Here is a 27,008-nt window from a genome sequence, read left to right on the forward strand (position 1 = left end):
ATGACCTGCGCGCGCGACTCCAAGATGGCGGCGGGTGCAAGTCCCCTATCGCAGCCGCGACAGGGTAACGGCTCCGAGATGGCGGCGGCGAGCGGGCGGCTGGAGGAGGAGGCCGGAGCCGGGGCCTCGGATGCCGGCCCGGAGAACGAGGAGGAAGAGGATGGCGGGCTGCTGGATGTCAGCTCGCCGCGCTTTGACCCGTACTTGGCTCTATACAGCCCCCGCCAGCCGCCGCTGCCTTTCCCCAATGTCCGCACCTTCAACAACATGGCCGAGTACCAGAGCTTCCTGAGCGGCCGCCACCGCCAGGGCACCCCGGGCCCCCGCGCCCACACACGACCGGCCCGGGGCCGGCGCACCGCATCCGCCCGGCCTGCGCCCGACCCCGAGAGGATCGAGCGCCTCAAGAAGCTGATGGTGGCTGAGCCCTGCGGCGAGGAGAGGCCCAGGCCCTGCAGGAGGGAGCGGACCCCCAAAAATGTCCTGACCAGGATGGCCCGTGAGTAACCACAGTTAAAGTGCCTGGGATTGCAGGCAGTGCAGTTAGATTTTCAGCATTAATAGATAAGTGGTTTTGGGGAAATTGATAGGATTGAAGGTGGATAAATCTCCAGGTCCTTATAATCTTCATCCCATAGCATTTCAGGAAGTGGTCCTGGAATTAGTAGATCCATTGGTGGTTATTGTTGTGCCTGCCGCACAGTCTGTTTTAACCCTTAAACGGTGGAGAAATAACTGCAAGAAGATGTCTTGTCAGTACAACCAATATTTATTTAAAACACATAATCAATAATCACCCATCCAACCAACAATAAGTTATCTTACAGAAAATACCAAAGTTCAAGTCCCGTACAAGACCTTGAATTAACTTCGTGTGATTGGCAAGTACCCAAGCAGATGTTGATCTGTGCGCTGGTCTCGGTCGTCCTCTGCATAGTCTGGTCTGGCACTCTGGCTCTAGTCTTAGTTCCTCGAGTGTAGTGGCTTTCCTTGTGCCGGTTGTCGCTGGCAACGATCTTTCTCTTATCTCAAAAATATACTTTATTCATAAAAAAAGTCTCAAATAGACAATTGCAAAACAATAGATCCAAAAATGACAAACAATAATGGAGGGACATGTGATGTGTTGTTTCTGTATGATGTGGGAGCTGGTGGACCCCAGGGTCCTTCCTAGTGACCATGTCTGCAGTAAGTGCAGGTTGCTGGAGGAGCTCCAGCTCAAGGTAGATGAGCTGGCCTCTGAGCTACAGACACTGAGGCTCATCGGGGGGAGAGAGGGTGCCATTGTCAATGGGGTGCAAGTGACATCCACCCCCCCCCTAGGCTGGCTAGCTCTAAGGGTCAGGAACAAGAGGGGGCTGCTGAGCGGAGGAAGGAGGGTGGGGAGCGGATGCCTCAGCCTGTCAATCTGCATAACAGGTTTGAGGTTCTTGCTTCCAGTCTGGACGAGAACGAGGGAGGTGAGGTTGGTGAGCAAACTGCACACAGTACAGTGATGCAGACGCAGGATATAGGCAAAGAGAAGGTGAAAAGGAACGTAGTAGTAATTGGGGATAGTGGGGTTAAGGGTATTGACACTCCTTTGTCACAATGACAAAGTGCACAGAAGGGTGCATTGTCTGCCTGGTGCTCGGGTGCGGGATGTCACATCTGGGCTGCAGAGGAACCTGGAGTGGGAGGGTGAGAATCCGGTCGTTGTGATACATGTGGGTGCCAACGACGTAAGCGAAATGCGAACTGAGGATTTGGGGAGGGAGTTTGAAAAGCTGGGAACAGAATTAAAAAGTAGAACCGACAAGGTGGTTATCTCTGGGCTACTGCCTGAACCGAGTGCAGACGGGCGTAAGGTTGATAAGATTAAGAAAGTGAATGGGTGGCTCAGGGATTGGTGTGGGAGGAATGGGTTTGAATTTGAGGCATTGGCATCAGTATTGGGGTAGGTGGGACCTGTTCAGGTGGGATGGGGTTGGTCTGAACCGTGCTGGGACCAGAGTCCTGGCGAATTGTGTAAATAGGACTGTAGACAGGGCTTTAAACTAATTAGGCGGGGGGGGGGGGGGGGGGGTTTGCGAGGGTAGGTGACATTACGGAGTCTAAAGTTAAGGAGAGGGTACAGGTAAGGGAAGAGGCCGAGGATGTCCCAATAATAAAGGGAGTAGGGGGTGTGAGTATGGTTGGTGGCGTTCTGGCAAATAGGGTCCAGGTGAAGGCTGGGATGAAGGCACTTTATCTGAATGCAGGAAGCATTTGGAATAAAGTGGATGAGCTGGTGGCGCAGATCAGCACAAATGGATATGATCTGGTGGCCATTACAGAGACGTGGCTGCAAGGTGACAGGGACTGGGAGCTGAATGTCCAGGGGTATCAAGTGTTTAGGAAGGAAAGGGGGGGGCGTAGCTCTGCTGATTAAGGATAGCATCAGGGTGGTAGCAAGAGATGATATAGGAACCAAAGAGCAGAAAGTGGAATCGTTGTGGGTGGAGATTAGGAACAGCAAAGGGAGGAAGACGCTGGTGGGTGTCGTCTATAGGCCCCCGAATAATGATCTGGAGGTGGGGCGTGCAGGAATGGAACGGCGATAATTATGGGGGATTTCAATCTGCATATTGATTGGTTGACCCATGTTGGACGCGGTGGGCTCAAGGAGGAGTTCTTGGAACGCTGCCGGGATAGTTTCCTTGAACAGTGTGTGTTGGAGCCGACGAGGGAGCGAGCTATCTTGGATCTGGTGTTATGTAATGAGGCGGGTAGAATTAGGGACCTTGTGGTGAAGGATCCTCTTGGGGAGAGTGATCATTGTATGGTGGAGTTTCTGGTGCAGATGGAGGAGGAGAAAGTGGGTTCCCGGACACGCGTCCTTTGTTTGAACAGAGGGGAGTACGGTAGGATGAGAGAAGAATTGGCGAATGTTGACTGGGGGAGCGCGTTGGAAGGTAGGTCTGCTGAGGAACAGTGGAGGATCTTTAAGGAGATCTTTCTTGGTGCTCAGCAGAAATTTATTCCGATGGTTAAAAAGGACCGTAGGAGGAGAGGTAATAAGCCGTGGATAATGAAGGAGGTGAAGGAAAGTGTTAAATTAAAAGCGGAGGCGTTTAGAGTAGCTAAGAGTAGTGGGCGAGAAGAGGATTGGGAGAGGTTTAAATGTCAACAAAGAAGTTGATAAAGAAGGGTAGGAGAAACTATGAAGCTGGGCTAGCGCTTAATATAAAAAAGGATAGCAAGAGTTTTTATAAATATATAAAAAGGAAGAGGCTGGCTAGGGTGAACGTTGGACCCTTAGAGGATGAGAGAGGGGACTTAGTGGTAGGGGATGGGGAAATGGCTGAGGTCTTGAATAACTTTTTTGTTTCGGTCTTCACGGAGGAGGACGTGAATAATTTGCCGGGTGTTAGCGATGGAAAGGTGGTAGGACTGGAGGGTCTCAATGACATTATTGTTACTAGAGAGGCGGTGCTCGACAGACTGGAGGGATTGATTGTGGACAAGTCCCCAGGACCGGATGGAATGCATCCAAAGGTTCTGAAAGAAATGGCGGAGGTGATAGTGGGTGCCTTGGTGGTTATTTTCCAAACATCGCTGGATTCCGGGGAAGTGCCGGAAGATTGGAAAATGGCTAATGTTACGCTGTTGTTTAAGAAGGGTGGCAGGCAAAAGGCAGGGAATTATAGGCCGGTTAGTTTAACGTCTGTTGTAGGTAAAATGTTAGAATCCGTCATCAAGGAGGAAATAGCGAGGCATCTTGAGGGGAATTGCTTGATAGAGCAGACGCAGCACGGTTTCGTTAAGGGGAAGTCGTGTCTGACAAATTTATTGGAGTTCTACGAGGATGTGTCTAGGGCGGTGGATAGAGGAGAGCCGGTGGATGTGGTCTTTCTTGATTTTCAGAAGGCGTTTGACAAGGTACCTCACAAGAGGTTATTGCAGAAGGTAAGGGGGCATGGAGTTGGGGGTAGGGTGTTAGCATGGATAGAGGATTGGTTGTCAAATAGGAGGCAGAGAGTGGGGGTTAATGGGTGCTACTCGGATTGGTGGTTGGTGACTAGTGGAGTGTCCCAGGGGTCGGTGCTGGGGCCTCAGCTATTTACCATTTATATAGATGATCTGGAGGAGGGAACCAAGTGTATGGTGTCGAAATTTGCTGATGACACCAAGATTGGTGGAACGGCAAATTGCGCGGAGGGTGTGGAGAGTCTGCAGAAGAATCTAGATAGGCTGGGCGAATGGGCCAGGAACTGGTAAATGGAATTTAATGTTGGCAAGTGCGAGGTGGTCCACTTTGGTAGGAATAATGGTAGGAAGGACTATTACTTACGTGGCGAAAAACTGCAGCAGGCGACGGTGCAGAGGGACCTCGGGGTCCTTGTGCATGAGTTGCAAAAAAACCCAGCCTGCAGGTGCAGCAGATGGTCAGGAAGGCTAATGGGATGCTGGCCTTCATAGCGAGGGGGATTGAATATAAAAGTAGAGAGGTCTTGCTGCAGCTGTGTAGGGCATTGGTGAGGCCGCAGCTGGAGTACTGTGTGCAGTTTTGGGCGCCGCACTTACACAAGGATATTTTGGCCTTGGAGGGAGTGCAGAGGAGGTTTACTAGGCTGATACCGGAGTTGAGGGGGTTGAGCTATGAGGAGAGGCTGAATAAACTAGGCTTGTACTCGTTAGAGTTTAGAAGAATGAGGGGAGATCTCATTGAGACATATAAGATGATGAATGGGATGGATAGGATAGAGGTGGAGAGACTCTTCCCGCTCAAAAAAGACAGTAGGACTAGGGGGCACAGCCTCAAGATAAAGGGGGGGCGGTTTAGAACGGAGTTGAGGAGGAACTTCTTCACTCAAAGGGTGGTGAATCTCTGGAATTCTCTGCCCGTTGAAGTGGTGGAGGCTGCCTCGCTAAATATTTTTAAGACGCGGGTTGATGGGTTTTTGATAAGAGAGGGGATTAAGGGTTATGGGGAGAGGGCGGGAAGGTGGAACTGAGCCGCGACAGATCAGCCATGATCTTATTGAATGGCGGGGCAGGCTCGAAGGGCTAGATGGCCTACTCCTGCTCCTATTTCTTATGTTCTTTGCGGCGGCTGCCCCAAGCTTGAGCGCATCCCTTAGCACGTAGTCCTGGACCTTGGAATGTACCAGTCTGCAACACTCGGTCGAGGGCAGTTCTTTCAGCTGGAAGATCAGCAAGTTTCGGGCGGACCAAAGTGCGCCCTTTACCGAGTTGATGACCCTCCAGCAGCAGTTGATATTTGTTTCGGTATGTGCCCCCTGAAACAGCCCATAGAGCACAGAGTCCTGTGTTATCAAGCTGCTCGGGGCGAACCTTGACAAATACCACTGCATTTCATTCTAGATCTTCTTTGCAAAGGCACATTCCACAAGAAGGTGTGTGACTGTCTCATCACCCCCGCAGCCGCTTCAAGGGCAGCATGCAGTGACGTTGAGACCTCGAGCGTGCATAAAGGATCTGATGGGGAGTGCCCTTCTCACCACCAGACAAGCCAGGTCTTGGTGCTTGTTTGTGAGTTCTGGTGATGAGGCATTCTGCCAGATGGCACTGACAGTCTGCTCAGGGAATCATCCGACAGGATCCGCCATCTCCTTTTCTCTCAGGGCCTCAAAGAATTATGCGCTGACCATTGCTTGATTGCCATGTGGTCAAAGTTGTGTTTGCGGAAAAATTTCTCCACAAAGGACAGGTGCTGTGGTACGGTCCAACTACTTGGAGTGTTCCGCGGCAGTGTGGCCAGACCCATCCTCCGCAACACTCGGGACAGGTAGAACCTCAAAAAGTAATGGCACTTGCTGTTAGTGTTCTGAGGATCTACACACAGCTTGATACAGCTGCACACAAAGGTGGCCATCAGGATGAGGGCAGCATTGGGAACATTTTTTCCTCCGTTCTCTGAAGGTTTGTGCATTGCTTCCCTCCAGACACGATCCATCTTTGATCTCCAGATAAATTTGAAGATGGCCTGGCTCACTGCTGCTGTGCAGGATTTGGGGATAGGCCACACCTGTGCCACATACAACAACACAGACAGTATCTTGCACCAGATCACCGGGTTTTTTTCCGGTGATAGAGAGGGAGTATTGCTGCCACGAGCCCAATTTTTGCCTGGCTTTGGCGATGCACTCTTCCCAGTTTTTGGCACATGTCCCTGCTGCTCTAAACCATAGCCCCAGCACCTTGAGGTAGTTTGCCCTGATGGTGAAGGGGGACAAACAATCTATCAGCCCAGTTCCCAAAGAACATGGCCTTGCTGTTGCCCTAGTTGACTTTGGCACCCGAAGCCGAGCTGCTCACACTCTCTTGGAGGCAGAAGACAGCCACGTCATCCATATACAGGGAGGCCTTGATCTGCATGCCTCTGCTGCCTGGGATTGTAACCCCTTTGATGCTTGGGTCGCTTCTGAGGGCTTCGGCAAAGGGTTCAATGCAGCACACAAAAAGGATGGAGGAGAGAGGGCAGACCTGATCTGAAACCTCTCTGATTCCTACCCGTTGATTGAAATTGCACTACTAATGTCTGTGCAGAGCCTTAGGATCCAGTTGCAGGTTCCCTCCTGATAGCTCATTTTGACTGGCAACGGTCACCGTTGTTATAGCTCATTCGTGGGGTCAGAGAGAGAGAGAGATTCTTGGTTGCGCAGCACCCTTTATAACCCGTCGGATTGCCAATCAATCGATCAGGACTTGACCACCCTTATTGATAAAGTCCAGTCGGGTGCTGCCACACCAATTCTGGATGTGTCCCCAATGGCCATGCCTGTTAAGTGCTGGAGGCACATAGAATACACACCTCTCCCAAATAAGGGATTACGGTGCCCTTATGTCTGGTAAAGAACCCAGTTTGACCAGAAAGTCTCTTTTGTCCTGGAGATGACCCATATTCTGTGTATTTATTCGTCTGCCTATTTATTTCTGTCTCTTAGGCTGCGGCATGTCATTTTAGTTCTTGCCCAATTGTCCCAGAGTGCTTTACAAATTGCCATTTTAGATGGCCTGTTTGGCCACATTATTTTCCAAAATTCTTTGGATTCTGGATGGGTCCTACAGATTGTAGAGTAGCCAATGTAACACTAAAGGTAATTTCAACAAATGAAAAGCAGAGAACTTATATTAAAACATAATAGGACATTAGTTAGACCATTGACAGTTTTGGGCTTCATATTATATAAATGAATTCGAGACTAAAAGATATGCAAAAATAAATTACACAGATGATAGAGCTGAGAGATTCTGTCCATTAGGAAAGGTTGAACTGGCTGGGACTCTTCTCTTTCAACAGTGCACAATGTTTAAAATTGGGGTTCAATAGGGTGAAGCTAGAGAAGAACTTTCCACTTGTGAGGGAGCCCTAAACTCGAGTCCATAGATATAAGATAGTCTTGTAAATCCAGCAGGGAATTCAGGTGGAACTCGTGCGCAGGGTGGTTAAAATGTGAAACTTGTCACCACCCCAAGGAGTAATTGTGATGAATAAAATGGATGCATTTAAAGGATAGCTAGATAAACCTGAGGGAGAAAGAAATAGAAAAATATACAGGCCAGGTTAAAGGAAATGAAGTGGGAAGAGGCTTGTGTGGAGCACTAGTATAAACCAGTTGGCAACAAATGGACTGTTTCTGTGCTGTACATTTTGGGTCATACCCATTGCGTTATGAACCCTTATTTATCGCACTGGGCAAGAAATGCACCTAGTAGTAATTATAACTGCCAAGTATGTTCCATATTAGCAAACCCTGAATTATACCGCAGACAAATTATATTTGTCCTTTGGGAGCAGAGGAGTGTCTTGGCTTTTCCAGCCCTATCTCTGCAACCTCCATCATCTTAACATTACTGCTTTCACTCTTCTGCCCCTGAGTTTGGCCTTCTGTGTAACCTCTTCTTTCACTTATCACTTGTTGCATCACATTCAGCTGCTTTGGCTTCTACGTTGTGAGTTTCCTCCTTAAACCTTTCACCTCTCACCTTTCCTCTCCATCTTGGAAACCTCTTTGAGACTCCAAACTTGAAGTCACTTTTTGAAACTCTCATTACGTTGCCCAGTTTACCTGTTTCTCTCCTTGGGTTATATTTTGGAGTCATTGCCTGTCTATTCCATAGTATGTTGCTGTCTATTTCAGTAGAGTTGTTCAGCTGGTAGCAAGCTTACTACGTTGCTGGGGTGCTCTTCGCATAAACTATTAAACCAAAGTCTTGTTTGTCTGAATTGATGAATGTGCCTATGTGCTGCATTCAAATCAACATTGTCAAAAAGCACAAAAACAGAAAATGCTGGAAATTATCCTAGATCTGGTCCTGTGTAATGAGACAGGAATAATTAATAATCTCACAGTTGGGATGCTTTCGGAAGGAATGATCAGAATTATGGTCGAATTTAAAATACAGATGGAAGATGAGAAGGTGAAATTCAATACCAGTGTTTTGTGTTTAAATAAAGGAAACTACAATGGGATGAGAGAGGAGTTGGCTAAGGTAGACGGCGAGCAAAAACTGTATGGTGAGACAATTGAGGAACAGTGGAGGATTCTCAAAGCAATTTTTCACAGTGCTCAGTAAAAGTATGTATCAGTGATCAAGAAGGACTTTAGAAAAAAGGGGTGATCAGCCATGGATATCTAAGGAAATAAAGGAGGGTATCAAATTAAAAGAAAATGCATACAAAGTGGCAAAGATTATTGGGAAACTAGAGGATTGGGAAATCTTCGAAGGTCAACAGAAAGCCTCGCAAAAAGCTTTAAAGAAAAGTAAGGTAGATTACGAGAATAAACTAGCTCAGAATATAAAAACAGGTAGCAAAAGTTTCTACAAATATATAAAAAGAAAAAGAGTAGCTAAGGTAAAGGTTGATCTTTTGAGGGATGAGAAGGGGGAAATTATAATGTGAAATGCGGAAATGGCTGAGGCATTGAACAGATATTTTGTCGGTCTTCACAGTGGAAGACACAAATAACATGCCAAAAAATTGAAGAGAAGGTGGCTGTGGCAGGTGAGGATCTAGAAACAATCATTATCACTAAAGTAGTAATGTTAGGTAGGCTAATAGGGCTAAAGGTAGGCAAGCCTCCTGGCCCTGCAGGAATGCATCCCAGGGTACTAAAAGATGTGGCAAGGAAAGTAGCAATTGGACTCATGGTAATTTACCAAAATTCACTGGATTCCAGGGCAGTCCCAGCAGATTGGAAAACAGCAAATGTGACACCACTGGTTAAAAAAAGGAGGTAGACAAAAGGCAGTAACTATAGGCTGGTTAGCTTAACCTCTGCAGTGAGAAAAATGTTTGAATCTATCAAGGAAGGAATAGTGAGATATCGGAACAGAAATAGTCCCATTGGGAAGACACAGCATGAGTTCATGAAAAGCAGATCATGTTACGAGTGCAGTGGACAACGGGGAACTGGTGGATGTGTTGTATCTGATTTCCAAAAGGCATTTGACAAGGTGCCGCACAAAAGGCTGCTACATAAGATTGAGATGCATGGCGTTTGGGTAATGTATTAGCATGGATAGAGGATTGGTTAACTAACAGAATGCAAAGAGTGGGGGTAAATGAATGTTTTTCTGGTTGGTGATCAGTAATTAGTGGTGTGTCTCAGGAATCAGTGGGATCACAATTGTTTACAATTTACATTGATGATTTGGAGTTGGGGAAAGAGTGTATGTGTCAAAGTTCGCAGATGACACTAAAATGAGTGCCAGAGCAAAGTGTGGGAAGGATACTGAATATCTGCAAAGGGATATAGATAGTTTGTGAGTGGGCAAGGGTCTGGCAGATGGAGTACAATGTTGGTAAATGTGAGATCATCCATTTTGGTAGGAATAAAAGTAAAGTGGACTGTTATTTAAATGGTAAAAAATTGCAGCGTGTTGCTGTGCAGAGGGACCGGGATGTCCTAGTGCATGAATCACAAAAAGTTGATTTGGAGGTGCAGCAGGTAACTAAGAAGTCAAATAGAATTTTCTCCTTCATTGGTAGAGGGATGGAGTTTTAAAACAGGGAGGTTATGTTGCAGTTGTATAAGGTGTTATTGAGGCCACACCTGGAGAATTGTGTACAGTTTTGGTTTCCTTGAGAAAGGATATACTGGCACAGGTGGGGGGCTGCAGAGGAGATTCACTAGGTTGAATCTGGAGTTGAGAGGGTTAGCTTATGAGGAGAGACTGAGTAGGCTGGGAATATACTCATTGGAATTTAGAATAATGAAGGAGGATCTTATAGAAACATAGAAGCAGGGAGGTTATTTCCACTGGCAGGTGAAATCAGAACTAGGGGACATAGCCTCAAAATAAGAGGGAGCAGATTTAGGACTGAGTTGAGGAGGAACTTGTTCACCCAAAGTGTTGTGAATCTGTGGAATTCCCTGCTCTGTGAAACAGTTGAGATTACCTTGTTGCATATTTTTAAGGCAAAGATAGATTTTTGAACAGTACAGGAATTAAAGGTAATGGTGCGTGGGCAAAAAGTAGAGCAGAGACCACAAAAAGATCAGCCGTGATCTTACTGAATGGCGGAGCAGGCTTGAGGGGCCAAATGGTCTACTGCTCCCCATTCTTATGTTTTTAAAATCTCAGCAGATCTGACAGCATCTATATGGGAAGAGTATTTGAGCCAATGTTTTGAGTCTAGATGACCCTTCATCAGAATTGAGAGCAAAAAGAATCTGCAGAGATTTGTATTGTAAGGGTGGTGTGGAATAGGACAAAGGGATTGTAAATGAGGAAACAGAAGGCTGAGAATGTGCTAAATGTATCCATTAAGTGATCAGAATGCATGAATGGCACGATAAGATGCTTAAGGTACAGCCTGAGGATTATGTCAGTCCTCCTGAAGAGAGGGGGGGGGGTGGTGGCAGGGGGAGAGGCAAGAAGGAGAAGTGGAAAAATAAGAACATAAGAAATAGGAGCAGGAGTAGGCCATCTAGCCCTTCGAGTCTGCCCCGCCATTCCATGAGATCTTGGCTGATCTGTCGTGGCTCAGTTCCACATTCCCGCCCTCTCCCCATAACCCTTAATCCCCTCTCTTATCAAAAACCCATCAACCCGCGTCTTAAAAATATTTAGCGAGGCAGCCTCCACCACTTCAACGGGCAGAGAATTCCAGAGATTCACCACCCTTTGAGTGAAGAAGTTCCTCCTCAACTCCGTTCTAAACTGCCCCCCCCCCTTTATCTTGAGGCTGTGCCCCCTAGTCCTATTATCCTTTCTGAGCGGGAAGAGTCTCTCCACCTCTATCCTATCCATCCCATTCATCATCTTATACGTCTCAATGAGATCTCCCCTCATTCTTCTAAACTCTAACGAGTACAAGCCTAGTTTATTCAGCCTCTCCTCATAGCTCAACCCCCTCAACTCCGGCATCAGCCTAGTAAACCTCCTCTGCACACCCTCCAAGGTCAAAATATCCTTGCGTAAGTACGGCACCCAAAACTGCACACAGTACTCCAGCTGTGGCCTCACCAATGCCCTATACAGCCGCAGCAAGACCTCCCTACTTTTATATTCAATCCCCCTCGCTATGAAGGCCAGCATCCCATTTGCCTTCCTGACCACCTGCTGCACCTGCAAGCTGGGTTTTTGCGACTCATGCACAAGGACCCTGAGGTCCCTCTGCACCGTCGCCTGCTGCAGTTTTTCGCCATGTAAGTAATAATCCTTCCTACCATTATTCCTACCAAAGTGGACCACCTTGCACTTGCTAACATTAAATTCCATTTGCCATTTCCTGGCCCATTCGCCCAGCCTATCTAGATCCTTCTGTAGACTCTCCCCACCCTCCGCACAATTTGCCGTTCCACCAATCTTGGTGTCATCAGCAAATTTCGACACCATACACTCGGTTCCCTCCTCCAGATCATCTATATAAATGGTAAATAGCTGAGGCCCCAGCACCGACCCCTGGGGCACTCCACTAGTCACCATCCGCCAATCCGAATAGCACCCATTGACCCCCACTCTCTGCCTCCTATTTGACAACCAATCTTCTATCCACGCTAACACCCTACCCCCAACTCCATGTCCCCTGACCTTCTGCAATAACCTCTTGTGAGGTACCTTGTCAAACGCCTTCTGAAAATCCAGAAAGACCACATCCACCGGCTCTCCTCTATCCACCGCCCTAGACACATCCTCATAGAACTCCAGTAAATTTGTCAGACACGACTTCCCTTTAATGAAACCGTGCTGCGTCTGCTCTATCAAGCAATTCCCTTCAAGATGCCTCGCTATTTCCTCCTTGATGACGGATTCTAACATTTTACCTACAACAGATGTTAAACTAACCGGCCTATAATTCCCTGCCTTTTGCCTGGCACCCTTCTTGAACAATGGCGTAACATTAGCCGTTTTCCAATCTTCCGGCACTTCCCCGGAATCCAGCAACGTCTGGAAAATAACCACCAAGGCACCCACTATCACCTCCGCCATTTCTTTCAGAACCCTCGGATGCATTCCATCCGGTCCTGGCGACTTGTCTACAATCAGCCCCTCCAGTCTGTTGAGCACCGCCTCTCTAGTAACAGTAATGTCATTAAGACCCTCCAGTCCTACCACCTTTCCATCTCTAACACCCGGCAAATTATTCACGTCCTCCTCCGTGAAGACAGAAACAAAAAAGTTATTCAAGACCTCAGCCATATCCCCATCCCCTACCACTAAGTCCCCCTTCTCATCCTCTAAGGGACCAACGTTCACCCTAGCCAGCCTCTTCCTTTTTATATATTTATAAAAACTCTTGCTATCCTTTTTTATATTAAGCGCTAACCCAGCTTCATAGTTTCTCCTACCCTTCTTTATCAACTTCTTTGTCAATCTTTGTTGACATTTAAACCTCTCCCAATCCTCTTCTCGCCCACTACTCTTAGCTACTCTAAACGCCTCCGCTTTTAATTTAACACTTTCCTTCACCTCCTTCGTTATCCACGGCTGATTACCTCTCCTCCTACGGTCCTTTTTGACCATCGGAATAAATTTCTGCTGAGCACCAAGAAAGATCTCCTTAAAGATCCTCCACTGCTCCTCAGCAGACCTACCTTCCAACGCGCTCCCCCAGTCCACAAGGAAGGATGATAAAATGAGGTGAAACAAAATGGAATAAAATAAATTGAAAAAGGGTGAAGATGGAGGGGAGAGTTCATGCTCTGAGGTTGTTGAATTTGACGTTCAGTCTAGAAGGTGGTAAAGTGTCCAATCGAAATTGAGGTGCTGTTCCTCCAGTTTGCATTGGGGTTTGCTAGAACATTTCAAAAGGCCAAGGAGAGACATGTGGACAGGAGAGCAGGGTGGTGTTGAACTGGCAAGCGACAGAAAGGTCTGGGTCCTGCTTGCAGACTGACCAAATGTGTTCAGTGAAGCGATCACCCAGCCTATGTTTGGTCTCTCCAATGTAGTAGTTTGCATTGGGAGCAGCGAATGCAATAGACCAGATTGAAGGGGTTCATGTGAAGTGTTGCTTCACCTGAAAGGGCCTTAGTCTCTTTATGGGTTATGTGAAGCATGCCCTATTCCAATCCTACTCCGACACCCTCCCACAACTTCTTTATCTGTACATTGACGACTATTTTGGTCGACTGTCCCCCACCCTCCCACTCCCTGAATCAGGATAGGGTCCCCCTTGTCCTCACTTTTCATCCTACCAGTCTCTACATTCAAAGGATTATCCTTCACCATTTCCGCCAATTCCAGCATGATGCCACTACTCAACACATCGTCCCCTCAGCCATTGTCAGTATTCCGTAGGGACCATTCTCGCCGGGACATCCTGATCCACTCTTTCATCACACCCAACACCTCACCCTCTGACCACAGCACCTTCCCATGTAATGGTAGAAGGTGCAACACCAGTCCCTTTACCTTCTCCCTGCTCACCATCCCAGGCCTTAAACACCTCTTTCAGGTGAAGCAGCACTTCACATGCACCTCCTTCAGTCTGGTCTATTGCATTCACTGCTCTCAATGCAGACTACTCTACATCGGAGAGACCAAATGCAGACTGGGTGACCGCTTTGCTGAACACCTTCAGTCTATCCACAAGCAGTCCCTTCACCATCTGTACCTCTGTTCTGCCATTCAAGCATTCTGATCACTTATTGGACACTTTTAGCACCACCTCAGTCTCCTGTACCCTCATTTACATTCCCTTTGTCCCATTCGACCATCCCACCACCACCAGCGCCACCCTGCCTTTTCATGGTATAAATCTCTGCTGATTCTCTGATAGCTGTGAAATGTTGATGGGCTTGAAACGTTGGCTCTATTCTCTCCTGACAGATGCTGTCAGACCTGCTGAGATTTTACAGCATTTTCTGTTTTTGTTTCAGATCCCAGCATCCACAGTATTTTGCTTTGATCTTATTGTCAAAAGGCAGATTAATTGGTCATTTATTGCACTATTATATTCAAATATATTACAATAGTGACTACACTTTGAATTAATTGCTCCTCTGTTGTTAAAACATTCCTCGTGTAAGTGATCCAAGGTTAGAGCCAGGATTAGGGCACAAATGTGTAATTCAAGTCTACTTTAAAGGCATAAATTTTGTCCTATTTTACATTCCATTATAAATTTGTACATCCTTTGGAACCTCTTCACAATAGTATTGCAGTGCCTCCACTGGGGAAAGTTGTAATTACAGCATGACATGTTTAGATACTGTTTTCATTGTAAACGCAGATGTGGGAATTTACAATGGCTAATTTTGACAGCAAATGCAAGTAGACAAAAAGATTTTTACATCTCCTACTAGAGAAATGAACTGACGAGGATGCATTTTCCTTTGGGAAAGCTGTAATTTGCTTATTAAGATTCAAATATGCTATATAAATTAATGCAAAACCTGTGCTTGAAGAAAGAGGGTGAACTATAGTTACAGGATGGCAGAAACTTGCATAAATCTGGAATGATTTGGAAGCTGTGAAGTCCCTTAATCTCAGTACCAGAAGACACTACAGAAATTAGGATTGTTCTCCTTCGAGCAGTGGTCAAGGGAAGATTCAATAGAATTTGTTCCAAGTTATGAAAGGTATTGATAGAGTACATAGGGAGAAACTGTTCCTCTTGGCAGGAGGGCAAACAATGCAAGGAATTACTTAACTGATCAAATACTGAGTGTTGTACGGGAACGTAGTGATATTTGAGTGCCTGCTCCCAATTTCCTGAAGGTAACAGGACTGGTACTTTATTTTATGAACAGAGGAATGGAATATAACACTGAGGTTATGGTAGAACTGTATAAAACATTAGTTAGGCTACGGTGGAACACTGCATGCAGTTCTGGTCACTGATTGTACAGAGGAGATTCCCCGGGTAGTTGACAAAAATGGAGACTCTTAGCCACAAGGTGAAGTTGGAAAGATTGCAACTGAAGAGGCTGAGGGGAGGTTTAATTGTGATGTGTGAAATTGAGGGGCTTGGATAGATTAGATCGTTGTACAGCACAGGAAGGGTGCTTCGGCCCTTCGACAATAAATACCTTTAAGGTCACACTAATTCTATTTTCCAGCACTTGTCCCATTCCTTGAATGTTATGATGTTTCAAGTGCGCATCCAAATACTTTTTAAAGGTTGTAAGATTGCCAGCCTCTACTACCTTCCCAGACACTGCATTCCAGACTCTCACCAATTTGAGTGAAAAAATGTTTTCTCAAATCCCCTCTGAATCTCCTGCCCGTTACCCTAAACTTATACCACTTCATGATTGACTCCTCAACCAAGGGGAACAGCTGCTTCCTATTCGCACTGTCTGTACTCATAATTTTATATACCTCAATCACGTCCCCCCTCAGCCTTCTCTGTTGTAGAGAAAACAACCTGCGCCTATCCAGTCTGCCCTTATAGCTCAAATGCTCCATCCCAGGCAACATCTTGGTGAATCTCCTCTGTACCCTCTTCAGTGCAGTCACATCCTCCCTATGGCAAGGTGGCATGAACTGCACACAGTACTCCAGCTGGGAAGGATCTCTTTCTGTTACCAGAGAGGCCCATAATCGGGGGCAAGGATTAAAAGTAATTGGTAGAAATATTACAGGGGAGGTATGGAGTAATGCTTTTCAGGCTGATTCATTTAAACATCCATGATTTCTCCTCTCAGCACCATTGTCTTTGAACAGAAAGGTGTTATTGATTTGCCCCAACCTTCATTTTTTGAATGATCCAATCCTCTATTAATAACCTCACAGCAAAATCACAATTAAGTGAAATAAGACGTGGGAAGGCTTTTGCAATATCCACTCCTTTTTGCATTCTTACAAGAACGATAAGGGGAAGAAAGGGATTCAGGGAAAGACCACCATAAAACTAAGAATTGTGGTTTCTCATGAATCCAGAGTCCAGTAAGTCAGTGTTCTATGAAGATTCTTTCAGGTGGATTTTCTGTCATAATGCCTGGTCTTGGTTGCAGGTTGATTCCATTGAAACTGCATTCTGTAGGTGAAACATGAAGCTCTTTTTTGAGACCAGGTTTTGAGAGAGATGCAGGTCGGAGGCAGGCTGTCAGCCTGGAATCTGATTTTCTCTTTGGAGGTTAATCCACAATTGAACCATAGAACACTACAGCACAGAAACAGGTCCTCTGGCTCTTATCTGTGCCAAACCATTTTCCTACCTAGACCCACTGACCTGCACCTGGACCATATCCCTCCACACTCCTCTCATCCATGTGCCTGTCCAAGTTTTTCTTAAATGTTAAAAGTGAGCTCGCCTTCACTACTTCGTCTGGCAAAAGATAAGATAAAACCCAAAAACTGTATAATTAAAACAATTCAACTGCTGCAGTGTCAATCATGTGACAGGGTGGATTTGGGTCGAACTATTCAGCTAAACTACTGAAACCTCCAGTATGACCATCATGTGGTCAGTGGTGGTAATTTTATCAGTCCAGTCATTAGTCCATTTTTTAAAAATAACTAGCCATGGTGATGTAGATATTTATGTATTTTCCTTTGTCTTCTAATCATGACAACACAAAAGGTTTCAGGACCTGGAACTCACTTTCTGAAAGTGTGATAAAGGCAGAAACCCTCATCACAGTTTTAAAAAAAAGTCATTGAATGTTCACTTGAAGTGGAAGTTTTGGACCGAGAGCTGGGAAGTGTGATTATGTTGGATAGCTCTTTTACAGTTAGCATGAAAGCAGTGGGCCAAATGGTCTCCTCCTGTGCTGTAAATGCGTTATTGATGATATGGAGTTGGGGACCAAGTGTAGCGTGTCAACATTTGCAGATGACACTAAGATGAGTGGCAGAGCAAAATGTGCAGATGACACATGATGCAAAGGGATACAGATAGTCTAAGTGACTGGGCAGATGGAATACAATGTTGGTAAATGAGAGGTCATTCATTTTAGTAGGAATAACAGCAAAATGGACTATTATTTAAATGGTAAAACAATTGCAGCATGCTGCTTTGTAGAGGGATCTGGGTGTCCTTGTGGATGAATCACAGTTGGTTTTCAGGTAATTAAGAAGGCAAATGGAATTCTGTCCTTCATTGCGAGAGGGATGGAGTTTAAAAATAGGGAGGTTATACTGCAGCTGTATAAGGTGCTGGTGAGGCCACGCCTGGAGTACTGTGTACAGTTTTGGTCTCCTTACTTGGGAAGGGATTTACTGGTACTAGAGAGGTGGTGGAGCAGCAGAAATTCACTGGGTTGATTCTGGATTTGAGAGGGGTGGCTTATGAGGAGAGACTGAGTAGATTGAGATTATGAGGGGAGATCTTATAGAAACATGTAAGATTATGAAGAAAGAAGCAGGGAGGTTGTTTCCACTGGCAGGTGAAATTAGAACTAGGGGCACAGTCTCAAAATAATGGGGAGTAGCTTAAGGACTGAATTGAGGAGGAACTTCTTTATCCATGGATTGTGAATTTGTGAAATTCCCTGCCCAGTGAAGCAGTTGAGGCTACCTTGTTGAGTGTTTTTCAGGCAAGTAAAATAAGTTTTTGATCAGTAAAGGAATCAAGGATTATAGTGAGCGGGCTGTTAAGTGGAGCTGAGTCCACGAAACGATCAGCCATGATCTTTACGAATAGCAGAGCAGGCTCGAGGGGCGGATGGCCTACTCCTGCTGCTAGTCCTTATGTCTGCCACTGATTCCATCGCTATCTTTGGCAACTATTTGAGGCTGAACCTGACTCATTGCAATCTCTGTGCCAGATATAAGAACATAAGAAATAGGAGCAGGAGTAGGCCATCTAGCCCTTCGAGCCTGCCCCGCCATTCAATAAGATCATGGCTGATCTGTCGCGGCTCAGTTCCACCTTCCCGCCCTCTCCCCATAACCCTTAATCCCCTCTCTTATCAAAAACCCATCAACCTGCGTCTTAAAAATATTTAGCGAGGCAGCCTCCACCACTTCAATGGGCAGAGAATTCCAGAGATTCACCACCCTTTGAGTGAAGAAGTTCCTCCTCAACTCCGTTCTAAACCGCCCCCCCTTTATCTTGAGGCTGTGCCCCCTAGTCCTACTGTCTTTTTTGAGCGGGAAGAGTCTCTCCACCTCTATCCTATCCATCCCATTCATCATCTTATATGTCTCAATGAGATCTCCCCTCATTCTTCTAAACTCTAACGAGTACAAGCCTAGTTTATTCAGCCTCTCCTCATAGCTCAACCCCCTCAACTCCGGTATCAGCCTAGTAAACCTCCTCTGCACTCCCTCCAAGGCCAAAATATCTTTGCGCAGGTGCGGCGCCCAAAACTGCATACAGTACTCCAGCTGCAGCCTCACCAATGCCCTATACAGCTGCAGCAAGTCCTCCCTACTTTTATATTCAATCCCCCTTGCTATGAAGGCCAGCATCCCATTAGCCTTCCTGACCACCTGCTGCACCTACAAGCTGGGTTTTTGCGACTCATGCACAAGGACCCTGAGGTCCCTCTGCACCGTCGCCTGCTGCAGTTTTTCGCCCCGTAAGTAATAGTCCTTCCTACCATTCTTCCTACCAAAGTGGACCACCTCACACTTGCCAACATTAAATTCCATTTGCCATTTCCTGGCCCATTCGCCCAGCCTATCTAGATCCTTCTGCAGACTCTCCACACCCTCCGCACAATTTGCCGTTCCCCCAATCTTGGTGTCATCAGCAAATTTCGACACCCTACACTCGGTTCCCTCCTCCAGATCATCTATATAAATGGCAAATAGCTGAGGCCCCAGCACCGACCCCTGGGGCACTCCACTAGTCACCATCCGCCAATCCGAATAGCACCCGTTGACCCCCACTCTCTGCCTCCTATTTGACAACCAATCCTCTATCCACGCTAACACCCTACCCCCAACTCCATGTCCCTCGACCTTCTGCAATAACCTCTTGTGAGGTACTTTGTCAAACGCCTTCTGAAAATCTAGAAAGACCACATCCACCGGCTCTCCTCTATCCACCGCCCTAGACACATCCTCATAGAACTCCAGTAAATTTGTCAGACACGACTTCCCTTTAATGAAACCGTGCTGTGTCTGCTCTATCAAGCACATGTCCAACCACATATGTCCAACCACATATCCACACTGTCACTAAGACCATCTATTTCCATCTCTAACATTGCCCAACTCTGCTCCTGCTTCTACTCTATGAAATCCTTGTGCATATCTCTAGACGAAAGCATTCCTGACCAGTCTTCAATATTCTACGGCCCATAAACCTGAGGTTATCTGATGTCCATGTGCTAACTCTCACCAAATCCTGTTTGTTCATTGCTTGGCTGCATTGGTTCCCAGTTAAGAAAACTCAGTTTTAAATTCTAATTCTTGTTTTCAAATCCCTCCATGATTTTGCCCCTCCCTATCTCTGTTGTCCTCCACTCCCACCATCCTCTGTGATATCTGCCCTCTATTTCTGGTTTCTTGAACATCCTCTGATTTTGATTACTCCAGTATTGGGGATTGTGCTGATGTCCCAAACTCTGAATACCCTCCCTAACTGCTCCTCCTCTGTGCAATGTTTTATTATGCTAAAGGTGCTACATTAATACCAATTGTTAATAATCTGGAATGTATCCTGTACTACAGTAAAAAAAAACCTAAATGCACTTGTTATATTAGCTACCTCAAATCCTAATGAGGGTAAGCAGTTTCTGATACATTAGTATTGGTATAATAAAATCCTGTAAAACAATGTTGACACCATGAGTTTATTTAGCAGATTGGTGCCTAGTTTAGACCATAAGACATAAGAGCAGAATTAGATCACCCGGTCCATTGAACCTGCTCCGCCATTCAATCAAGGCTGATATTTTTCTCATCCCCGTTCTCCTGCTTTTTCCCCATAACCCCTGATCGCTTTATTAATCAAGAACCTATCTATCTCTGTCTTAAAGGCACTCTGTGACCTGGCCTCCACAGCCTTTTGAGGCAAAGAGTTCCACAGATTCACCACTGAAGAAATTCCTCCTCATCTCTGTTTTAAAGGATCGTCTGTGAGATTGTGCCCTCTGGTTCTAGTTTTCCTTACTAGTGGTAACATCCTCTCCATGTCCACTCTATCCAGGCCTCGCAGTATCTGTAAGCTTCAATAAGACCCCCCCCCCCATCCTTCTAAACTCCAACAAGTACAGACTCAGAGTCCCTAAGTTCCTCATTTGACAAGCTCTTCATTCCAGGGATCATTCTTGTGAACGTTCTCTGGACCCTTTCCAAAGTGACCACATCCGTCCTTAGAGATGGGGCCCAAAATTGCTCACAATACTCCAAATGGGGTCTGACCAGAGCCTTATGCAGCCTCAGAAGTACATCCCTGCTCTTGTATTCTAGCCCTCTCAACATGAATGATTCCTACAGTTTGCTGTAGGAATCATCAGCCTTTTTGCTCAGTGATTCTCACTGCACATTACTCATAATTTATCACTGTGCTGTACCCCTGCACGGCTCTCATAGATGTGACTTGTGGCCCTGATATTTTTGGTAGTAGAACAAAGCTCCAATTACAATCCTGATTCATTACAAATGAATAAACCTGCAGATTACCCCTTAAAACTTACTAAGTGTCTCTTCTCTGTTCGTGCTACTGAGTCACACCAGCAGAGATTTTACTGGTTTGATTTCTTCTCCTTCCTCCGTGCCACCCCACTACTCCTCAAATCTGTGCTGAATTTAGTGATTTTAGCTGAGTTGCAGTTAGTTAAGGTTGTAGTAAACTGCCAAGCCTCCCAGTCCTTGTCATAATTAATAGTTTGTGTGGATTTTGGCTGAGGACTTGATTCGACTCAGGCTTAACCTCCAGAGGTGCTCAGGGCGTCAGTGGTGTTTTCACTGGACTAAAAATCCAGGGACCTATGCTGAGGACATGGATTCAAATCCCATCATGGCAGCTAATGGAATTTATAGAATTATAGAGTCACTACAGTGCAGAAGAGGCCATTTGGCCCATCAAGTCTGCACCAACTTTCTGACCCAGTATCTTATCCAGTGCCTCCTTCCTGCCCTATCCCTGTAACCACACACGTTTATCGTGGCTAATCCATCTAACCTATACATCAAGAAGTTAAGGGGCAATTTATCGTGGCCCGTCACCTGACCTGCACATCTTGCACCGAGAGAGGAAACTGGAGGAGCCGGAGGAAACCCACGCTGACACAGGAGAACGTACAAACTCCACACAGATAGTCACCCGATGCCAGAATTGAACCCGGGTCCCTCGAGCTAGGAGGCAGCAGTGCCACCATGCCATCCTCATTTAAAAATTTAAATACAATCAATAAATCTGGAACATAAAGCTAGACTCAGCAATGGTAATCACCGTTGATTATTGTAAAACCTATCTGGTTCAAATGCAAAGGAAATCTGCCATCCTTACCCAATCTGACCTACATGTGACACCAGACCCACAGCAATGTGGTTGACTCTTAATTACCCCCTCAGCTCATGGTCAATTAAAGACATCCCATGAAAGAATAAAGGAGAATAAAATCAAAACAACCACTTGGCTAAGGACTGGGGGGATGGCCGCCCCAGGGAATTCTTAACTTTCTTCCATTGGAGGGGAGTGGACTAAATGTTATTAACTGAGAATTAATTCAGACCAGTGGTCATCAGCACTTAATGCTTTGCTCTGCTAGGGCCTGATACTGTGTGAGAAAGCTGTGTGTGTGTCAGAGAGAGAGAGAGAGCTTTGATCTCCAAGCCCTGACTTTTGCTCTTTGTTTCCCCATAGGAGCAGCTCGCCTCCTCCATCCAGGAGAGCAGTATGGTGTGGGCCATGGACACCTCCATGACCGCCGTCAGGGCTGCTTCGCTATTGGTCAACAAGAGGTATGCATGTAGCAGGGCAGGAGAGAGCATGCTTGGTTTAATAATTTAAGCCAAATGTTTATTCCTATCACTTCATTTTTAAGGACCTAATATAAATTATGGTCCTTAGACTTCTGGATCCTATTATTGCGTGCCACCATAGTTCAGTTGGAAGCAGTTTTGCTTCTGAATCAGAAGCTTTTATATAATCTAGGCGGATACTTCAGTTCTATGAAGCAATTTTCCAGTTAGAGGTGATATCTTTCAGCTGAGGCCCCTCTGTCTACTCTCTTGGACATTAAATATACCAGCGCAGTTTTTTCAAATGACAGCAAGCTCTGGTCATCTCTAGAACACCATCAAAAGCAGCTGATTTGATGGTTTATGTCACTGCTGTCAGTTGGATCTTGTGTTCCCCTGCAAAACAGCAGTGACTACCCTTTGAAAGGGCATTATTGTCTGTGTTCTACTTTGATATGACCTGAGGATGTGCTGTGCAAATACTACTTCATTCTGATCTTAACATATTCCTTTTAAATCTTTTGTCTTTCCCTCTCTGTCTTCTCCCAAAAAGGGCTGTAACATTTCATCTCTACCTCTCCTCTATTAGCTTTATTCCCAGTGCAAAATTAGTTAATCCAAATCTTTTGACTGTCTTAACGTTATGGATCTTGTAAAATATCCCAAATAGTGCCACACAAATAGTCCACCATTCCAGATTATTTTCTATACCAGCACACACTGAGAAATGTTTTCATTGTCATTCATGCTTGTTATTAACTCATCCACTCAACTATCAAAAGGTAACTTAACTGTAGGTATGCTGGTTAAAAGTCTGACAACACCAGGTTTTAGTCCAACCTATTTATTTGATAATATACTCGCAAGCTTTCGAGGGGTTACCCTCTTCGTCAGGTGAATGGAGAGGGTAACCCCTCGAAAGCTTGCGAGTATATTATCAAATAAATAGGTTGGACTAAAACCTGGTGTTGTCAGACTTTTTACTGTGTTTACGCCAGTCCAACGCCGGCATACCCACAGGTATGCTGGTTGCCAGAGGCAACCTGCTAACATCAATGAATAATGGTTTCCAAATGAGTATTTGTCCTTATCTGGCATTTTCAAGAGCAGCTTCTCCTCCGAAAGGCTGTATATGTAACTGGATTGAAGGCAAGGCCTTTATGATCTGCCTGGCTCAACGAGCAAGAACAATAGTGGAGAGAGAGATTCTCATTGTATTAAAGGCTGGAGTGGAAACAAATGTAGCTCTGGTGACCTCCAGTGGTAGCAAACAATATTGCAGTCGTTTTATTTTTTGTTGCACTGTTGTATTAATATAACTGGGAATGTTTTATTTTGTGCAGTTCATGAAGGCAGCCCTTTGGGCGAACTGTATCGCTGTGTTCAGGACAGGATAAAAATCAACGTCCACATTCGGACTTTCAAGGGACTGCGGGGCGTCTGTTCAGGATTCTTAGTGACGTTTGACAAGTTCTGGAACATGGTAATGAATGCTGTAAGCAAATATCCCTTCTTATTGCACCTCACACGGATTGAGTCAAATCCACCATATTCACATTTATCTTCCCATCCCGTACATCTCCTTTCTGTTTTCTTTCTCTCTCTAAAGTCACCAGTACCCATGTTCCACAGGCTTTCCTCGCCCAAATGGTCACTTTTCAACAGTCGGTGTTGTCAGTCTGTTTTAATGAAGAGTCTACGGGGCAGAGCACAGTCTGTTCTTCAGCCTACCTTTACTGCATCAAATTAGGACCAGGAAACGCGGGACCGTATTGAGTCTTGTCTATTTCAGATCACTGAGACACAAGCACTGGGAAGTAGCTTAGAGAAGTCACAAGGCTGATCCCAGCATCAGATCAATCTGAAGCAACCTGGGCTTTTCACCGGTTAAAGGGGGTTACCAAGAGGTGACAAGTAGAATGGGGGATAGGGTTTCAGTCCAGTGAAAAACAGATTTAGAATTGACTTATGCTTCTTTTTACAAGAAATGAACACTACCAGCAGACTCTTGGAAAGATGCTGTGCCAGAGTGGGGGTGGTGGTTAGTACTGTCAGGACCTTTTGGTAGCAATGGCACAGGATGACTTAATGGTCGTCCTTGTTTTTTGCCTTGTGAATGTTGCCTTAAGTTATATTATCCACTCATATTGATGAGAACAAGAAACCTCTTTGTCTCAATGTGTAACTGACTGTAATACCATTGTGGTTCATACATCCCCAGTCCCTAGCGTCAGTTCAGCAAAATGTGTATGATTTCACTATTTCTTGTGCTCCAGGGTTTTGGCAAATGCCCGAAGGTGTGAGATGCTGCACACTCAATCTGTGTTAATTTCTTATTAATTTCTTCACCATTATTCCAGGCACTTGTTGATGTGGACGAAACTTTCAGGAAACCCATCCTTGGAAAAGCCTTTTACAATGAACCAGCATTAACCGTTAGCAGAGTAAGTCAAGGCCTCATCATCATGCCTTTTGGAAAAAATCCTCAAGAGTTCTTGCTCCAAAGATACTGACTCCAATGCTATTGTCACCCTCTAAGTGGAGGCCTTATATAATGATCAGTAGTGGGAACCCTGAAGGATCTCATTCCTTCCACCCAATGATGCTATTTAAGGGAAGTTAAAATAAATGCATGAAGGAGGATAATTACACTAATGCAAAATGCTGGAAATGCTCAGCAGGTTAGGCAGCATTTGAAGAGAGGTCAACAGAATTTTCATATTTCATGTGTGTTCCTCATACTGCAATTTCAGCATGAAATAAGAATTCTGACTACATTAAAGCTCTGATTTGGTATGATATGGTATGTGCTGGAGCTCATTCCTTGGAAGGGTGTAGACATTTTTAAAAAAATATCTAACCTGTGCTTCGTTCACCAGGAAATGTTTGATCAGACAGTGTAGCAGGAGCTTTGCTCTGTATCTAAACTGCTGTACCTGACCCAGAATGGTCAGTTTGATGGGAAATGTGGAGGGAGGTTTTGCATATTTAACCTGTGCTATATATTTCATTTATAACCTGGCTGTATATAAGAGTATATAGCATTCACTGTATTTGTTTTTAAATGCAGCTTTTTGACCGGCTTAAGCTCCAAGATCGATCCACAGATGAGGAACCAGATGCCATAACTATGGAACAAACAGGCTGTCTATCCAAGAGCTTTGAGGGTGCTAAAAGTGGACTAGAGGACAGCAATAATCTGAGTTGCATGCCTAAGACAGAACCTACAGAGGTAACCTCTGAGACTTTAAAGCTGTCTGCCCAGAATGATGTGATGAATCTTGATCGATCAAAGAGAAACATCAAACAAACAAGTTTGGGGCTCAGGACCCCAGTGGGGGAGAAGCAGAAACGGAAAAAAGCCCGACCCAGGGTGGATTATCAGCAGATTTCCCAAAGACATGTGAAACAACTCTTCATCCGAGGAGAGAATATCTTGCTGATCAGTTTAATGAAGTGAAGAATACAGAGCCAACCACTCCAGTACCTCAGCCCATTGGGCCTTTGTGGAATTTTTTTTCAATCAAGTACAGGGAAGACTAGAGACAGTAAACACATCATTTGTTCTGTACAAATGAAAACTGCTTGGAAATTTGCCTGTTTAGAGAGAATAAAATGAAATCTCTGAATTGGTGTTTGAGCAGAATTTCTACTAAATGGATTTTAGATAAGTTCAGTTTATTACCTAAGTGTTCTAACAAAACATTTTTCTGTTTTTGCTGGCAGCTGCTGCATTGGTCTGGTTGTTTTCTTAATATTAAAATTGCCCTTGTGACTGGATTGAGTTTGTAGTTCATCATCTCTTGTTGTACTTCAGTATGTGTTTCATTTCAAAAATGGGGTTATCTTAAAAGGTCCAAGGCTACATTTGTCCAAGGATAAAGCATTTATTTACTGCAGAGACTGGGTCACTAAGTCCATTCAAGGCTGAAATTTTCAATCTGTAAGGGAATCAAGGGTTATAGGGATAAGGCAGGGAAGTTGAAGATTATCAGATCAGGTGTGATCTAATTGAATGGAGGAGCAAACTCAAAGGAACAAATGGCCTATTCTGCTCCTGTGTCTTATGATCTACTGCCTTACTTCAAAAAAAAAAGCCATTTTTATCCCAACCTCCAGAAGGAGGGTAAGTGTCTTAAGGTTTTCATTCTGTCATCAGTCAGAAGTTTCAACCAGAAGCTGAGGAAACTTGTGACAAGAAAACATTTCTTGATTGTTAGAAGTAGAGTGATCTGAGTGCCAAACTCAGGAGGGATTCAAAGACTGTCCCAGCATCCTGCAATCGAGTTTGAGCTGCAGTGGTATTAAGAGTGTATAGTTTCCCTTGCTGAACAAGGGCACTGTGCAGTAATAGGGCACCACTGACTTGTATTAATTAGTCTTAGTTGCAAGACTAATTTTTGTGTAGATGATCCAGTATCCCACCCTAGAAGTGTATGTACAGACAGCTATGCTATTATTGCCATTGAACTCAATTGCCACATTCACTGCCTTATCTGATACAAAGGGTGGTATTAATTTCATAGTTTGTGGGCTCACACCAGATTGTCATGTACGGTGTGGCTGGATCCCTAATGTGCTTCATGGGACTTGGGGCAAGAAATGCAGAATTGCTGATGTCTTTCATCTCTTGAGAATTAAAATACTTAACAGCAGAGGAGTTTTTAATAATGACCCAAATATTTATGCACTCTAACAAGGATATATGGCTGCAGTTTTTCAAAAGAGAGAATATTTGTAGAGCCAAAACAGGTTAAAATTGC

At 45.1% G+C, this 27,008-nt stretch overlaps 1 protein-coding gene across 2 annotated transcripts; it reads left to right on the forward strand.

The window, feature by feature from the left end:
* lsm11 (LSM11, U7 small nuclear RNA associated) lies at positions 1 to 26,025 on the forward strand. 2 transcript variants are annotated; one of them, XM_080201152.1, is made up of 4 exons: positions 1 to 499; positions 23,589 to 23,740; positions 24,606 to 24,689; positions 25,316 to 26,025. In XM_080201152.1, exons 1-4 carry the CDS (start codon positions 1 to 3, stop codon positions 25,703 to 25,705), a joined length of 1,125 nt encoding a protein of 374 aa, XP_080057278.1. In that variant the 3' UTR covers positions 25,706 to 26,025. The 2 variants fall into 2 exon arrangements, with proteins under 2 accessions (XP_080057278.1, XP_080057279.1); XM_080201153.1 differs by having other exon boundaries at positions 23,589 to 23,728.
* Positions 26,026 to 27,008: the final 983 nt, after the last annotated feature.

Source organism: Carcharhinus amblyrhynchos, chromosome 13 (assembly GCF_965287045.1).
Source record: "Carcharhinus amblyrhynchos chromosome 13, sCarAmb.v2.hapA, whole genome shotgun sequence".
Classification (NCBI taxonomy): domain Eukaryota; kingdom Metazoa; phylum Chordata; class Chondrichthyes; order Carcharhiniformes; family Carcharhinidae; genus Carcharhinus; species Carcharhinus amblyrhynchos.